Below are 4,619 nucleotides of genomic sequence, written 5' to 3' on the forward strand. Positions count from 1 at the left end.
GGCGGGGAGCCCCCCGGCGCCGACAGCGGACGCCGCCTGCGGCGGTCTCGCGTGACGGGCTTTTCTGGCCGGGTTTTACCCTCGGAACGCGTGCCAGCGACGCTCTGGCGAGCAAACTCACTGCTTTTCCCCAATTCTATGATTTGTTAGCGAGATCTCTTGCACAGTAAAGCATTAGCTCAGTCCAAGTAGCACAAAGGTCAGCGAGACCAAATAGCAAGACTGAAATGCCCTCTCCTTTCACTAGGAAGGGAACAAACAACTGCAGCTGCGCATGAAAAATGACGTTTGGATGTGTGGGAAGCAGCAGAGCTGTTCAAACTGTAAGAACATACAGTGATTTCATAAAAGTAAACCTCAAATTCAGCTGCACTCGCAGGCAATTTTTTGGGGGCCAAAAAAAAAAAAAAAAAGCTTAAGGAATAACACAGCAGGGCGAAGAGGGGCTACTAACACTGCCTACGCTCCAAAGTCCACGGTGACAGTCAAGAACCGCGTTGCGTATGACGAGAGCCCGAACGAAGTGCGGAGACGGTGGACGTACGGCAGCCAGCCGTCCCGCACAGCCCGTAACCCCTGTACCTGTTCGACCCCGCGTGGCGATCTCGCTCGTCAGCCTCTCAAAGTACTCGGGCAAGTCCGCGTATTCATCTCCGTAGGAAATCACTTTAATCCCTTTGTCCAGCATGTTCTCACGGAGCTTCTTAAACTCATCCACGTCTCCCCTCCGCACGAGCATGAAGTGCTCCAGGTCTGACTTGTGCTTCACAGCCTCTAAAAACAGGGCCTGAAACGTGGTGTCATCAACAGTCCAACCACAGCCCAAGAACAGGAATGACTTATTTTCATACAGCTTCTGAATCTCTCGCTTTAAAAAAGGGAAAGGTGTTCTTAGTCAAGGCAAGTCTTATCTTCACAAGGCACAAGAGACAGCATCTGCCTTATCCCTGAGGAGACTCTTCAGGAGTGTCATCATGCAGCCATCCTCAACACAAACGTGCGGAGGTGGTTTTGCAGGTTAGCGGGCTAGAGAATCCATCCCTCCCCTTCTATTCCACAAAATTAAGGACCCTCCCACCACCCTGCGTGAAGCCCAGTCTTTAAACTCAGCTGAGGCTATGCCCGGTTAACATACGGGCCCGGCCAGGCGCCCGCATGGGAAGTGGGATTATGCATATAGACGACGGACGGGACCCCAAGGTGTGCCCCGCGGAGAGAAGGCAGGGCTGCCTCACCATGACCTCCGTGTTGCGCAGCACGTTCTGGTACCCGGCCGGGTGGAGCACTATGCCGCTGGGGTTGGTGTAAACGCCGTGGATGTGCAGGACGCTGAGCTTCCTCTTCTCTTGCGCCCACTCCAGCACCTGCGCAAAACAAACCCCTCCAGAAACGTTAGCGAGCCCGTCACGTTAGCTTCCACGGCGCTGTTAAAAACACCGTGCTGGGGAAGCGTTTCGAAGAGGCAGCTTCTTCCTCATGTTCCATCTCATCTCCTCAAGAGGTCATGAGTCCATCAGCCTCTACATCACGGCCCGCGGCTACAGCCTACGGCGCTTGTTTGGGTCAACGCTTCAGCTGAACGGTGAACGCGATGGGAAGAGACCGAATCAATACACCGGACTCGGCAGAAAAAGGGGGAAAACTATAAATATAAAGTCAGCATGTTTCTCAAGCCTGCAGAGTTTTATTTCTTGGCCCCTCGAGGCTCTGAGAAGATCTGAGGAAGCTCAACAGCTGACCTTCATTTCAGAAAGCCACTTCCGAGGCCCTCGGTTTACTCCTGCAGACCTTGGCCCGTTTAAGCTTGTAATAATTAGAATGCTTATTTGTAACACCGTACGTACTTCCAGCCATGCAGATTAAGAGGTCATGCGGGAAACGTGCAGCACAGAAATGACTCAGGACGGAAAGAGGCCAAGCACTGCACAGCACCTACGTGTGGCGTGTGTTTAACAAGCAAACAGAAGGACAAGATGCTCCCCACCAGTAAAACCCGCGGTGGAAAGATGAGGCGGGCAGGTGGCGAAGAGCTCAGGGTTTCACAGTCTGATTTTCCGCCTGACTGGGGCAGAAGGAGGGAAGCTTGCGTGAAGCGAGCAGCTACGAATCCGAGAGCGCGGCAGAAGAAGCCGGAGCACGCGGAGTGACCCAGCAGGAGCCATCCAGCCATTTCAGAAAGAGGACACGGGGCAAGAGGCGAGCCTCGAAAGGCTACGGCCCCGAGAACGCTCCGTCACAAAAAAGCACTCCGCAGCGGGTTATAAAAACGGAAAGGTCCGCTTTGTGTCGGTTAGAAACGTCAACCCAAGCCTTACGTGGAAGCGAGGCTCGCAGTACTTCAGCAAGGCCAAGCCAGAAGTTTCAAGGACAGAGATCAAAGAAATACCAGGCTTAAGGGCTCCTCCTGAGCAACGGCTGTCAGCCAGCAAGCACAGCATTTCAGAAACGAGCATTCGTCTTCCACTCCTCTGCTCGCTGCCCGAAATGGTCAGAGCCTCTGCTTGGAGTTTGTCTAACGTCATTTAAATGACTATGAACAGTACAATCCCCTTACGCGGGCGCGGGGGCACATCCCGCAGCCGCCACCCTCCTGCGCTGTCCCAGCTCAGCCCTGACAAAAAAAATCATCATCATCGTTTACCTTCTTTTCATCAGTCAGGTCAAGGGACTCCAGATGCTTCCCCTGGTGTGCTGCGTACAGTTCCAGCAGGTTATCAAAGTTTGTGGTTAACACAAGTGCCCCGTTTTCCATTAAGTGAAGCACAGACTGAAGCAGCTGCTTCCCAGAATCTTCCATTTTAGATTCCAGGTCGTCAAACACCTCGTATAAACAGTCTTTGAAAAAGGTTGAGCGAACGTTGCTTGTGCGCTGAGAAGGGGAGACAGATTAAGATCAGAGCCTGGCTTCTTTTAATGCTTCGTGCCAAATGTCTCGATGAAAAACCACCCACATATTTCTCAAAGACCTCCACAAAGCTATAGGTCCTTGCACGGCAAACCCAGAGCGCTTACTGCGTTGAGGCGGATACTCCCCCCCCCAGCACACTCCGAGTGAAATACCCAAAAGCTGGCGTCCGCGGCAGAGTTACGTCTCGGGAACCCGGCACAGTAACTGCACTTGTGGTTCCTTGTAGACAGAGGAATCGTCGGAGGTGGGGGCGTGCTGGAGAACCAAATCTGGCCATTTCCAGAAGCCAAATCCTATGCTCAGGGCGGGGTACCGAATATTTACATGCAGTGCTACAAGCACACTCACCGGAGACAGCTTCTGGATAAGGTCGTGGGCAACGTGAACCAAGTTCTTGTCTTCATGGAGACACTTCTGGAACCGTTTGCTCTCTTCATCTTCCAGGAGATCGAAGTCAATAGCAGCATCCAGGAGGGCCTGGATCAACCCCTTCCAAGACTTCAGCGCTGGGACCTGGGGAGCGACTGCTGCACTGATTCCCGTCCCGATCACCAGAACAAGTTCCCGAGGCTTCTTGGTTTTGAGGCTGGGCAACAGCTTCCTGCAAGAGGAGAAAGTAGCACAGCTGGTACCATCATAGACGGAAGGGTGTCTCGGGTCGTGGAACATGCAGACCGAGGACAAGGGAGGTACCCTCTGCCTAAATTTTGAGTCAATGGGTCCATTAGGGTCCTCTGATAAACAGAGGATGAGAGGAGCGGCTCGGTACCCCTTAAAGACAGCGCGCAGCTCCGCGGATCAACATCGCAAATGCCCACGATTACAAGGGACGTAATCGCAACGTATTCGGCAATGGAGCCCGTTACCGAGATGGTTACTGGGGAAGACGATACTGCCCCGGAATACTTCTGAAGCGAAGCTAATCCAATTAAAATTTGGAATAAGGGAAGCCTGGTTAATAATAGTTACCTGGAAGCTAGCAGAAAGGCTGGAGGCAGTGGAAAAGGTGTGGTGAGCAATATGGAATGTGTTGTCAACAGCTGCAGAGACACGCACGTACTCTTTACGTACTGAGACACCTCCACGCGGGGAGTAAAGACAGCCGTGACCGCGCCTGGTTTAAATAAGGTGCTAAACAGGGGCCTGAAGACAGCAGCCCCATTTATCCCAGCACAAAAGGAAGGAAGTGAAGGCTTCCTCCCAGCTCTGCCCCGGAGAGGACCTTCTGACCTCCCGGCCCCTCTTTGCTGAGAAGAAGCCTCAGCGGGAACCAGAAATCCCTTCCCTCTTACGCTTGCAACCTAAGCGGGATGCTCGAGGCCAATCTTTTGGAAGCCCAGACGACATGAAGAGTCTCACGAAAGAGCTGCGGGGCTATATTCTCCTTCCTCCTCCTCCCCTCTTCCCTATTTTCCCAGCTTGACACCTGCACAGTGCTTTTAAATTTGACGTTTATTATTTATTAAGTCAGATGTGCTTCTCCCCATCGTGCCTCGCCTGGCGTCAAGCTGCTTTTCTGAAGCAGGGGCTCGGCTCCCAGCTTCCCAGAGGATCGAAGCAGCAGCCCGGGGAGGCAGCTCATTTGGAAGGAATGCTTTTTATCTGCAAACATGTGATATTTAGCGAGAAGGGGGAAGGAAACCGATACCACACAGATGGAGCTTTGCCTTCCCTCCGCTACCGCCTACGAAAACAGACGAGTTAACCCCTT

The 4,619-nt window shown here is 52.9% G+C and overlaps 1 protein-coding gene across 1 annotated transcript in view; it reads right to left on the bottom strand.

Annotated features, from left to right (window-relative positions):
• Window positions 1-3,589, bottom strand: part of FAM118B (family with sequence similarity 118, member B) — a 4,309-nt gene extending 720 nt beyond the window's left edge. Inside the window, exons 1-4 of the mRNA XM_009323400.1 lie at window positions 3,257-3,589; window positions 2,642-2,869; window positions 1,236-1,364; window positions 583-868 (exon numbers count right to left, since the gene is read on the bottom strand). Coding sequence (XP_009321675.1) covers window positions 583-868; window positions 1,236-1,364; window positions 2,642-2,869; window positions 3,257-3,577 — 964 coding nt within the window. The 5' untranslated portion in view covers window positions 3,578-3,589. The remainder of the gene's footprint in view (window positions 1-582; window positions 869-1,235; window positions 1,365-2,641; window positions 2,870-3,256) is intronic.
• Between the last annotated feature and the right edge of the window lie 1,030 nt (window positions 3,590-4,619).

The sequence above is a fragment of the Pygoscelis adeliae genome, unplaced genomic scaffold (assembly GCF_000699105.1).
Source record: "Pygoscelis adeliae isolate BGI_AS28 unplaced genomic scaffold, ASM69910v1 Scaffold1065, whole genome shotgun sequence".
Classification (NCBI taxonomy): Eukaryota; Metazoa; Chordata; class Aves; order Sphenisciformes; family Spheniscidae; genus Pygoscelis; species Pygoscelis adeliae.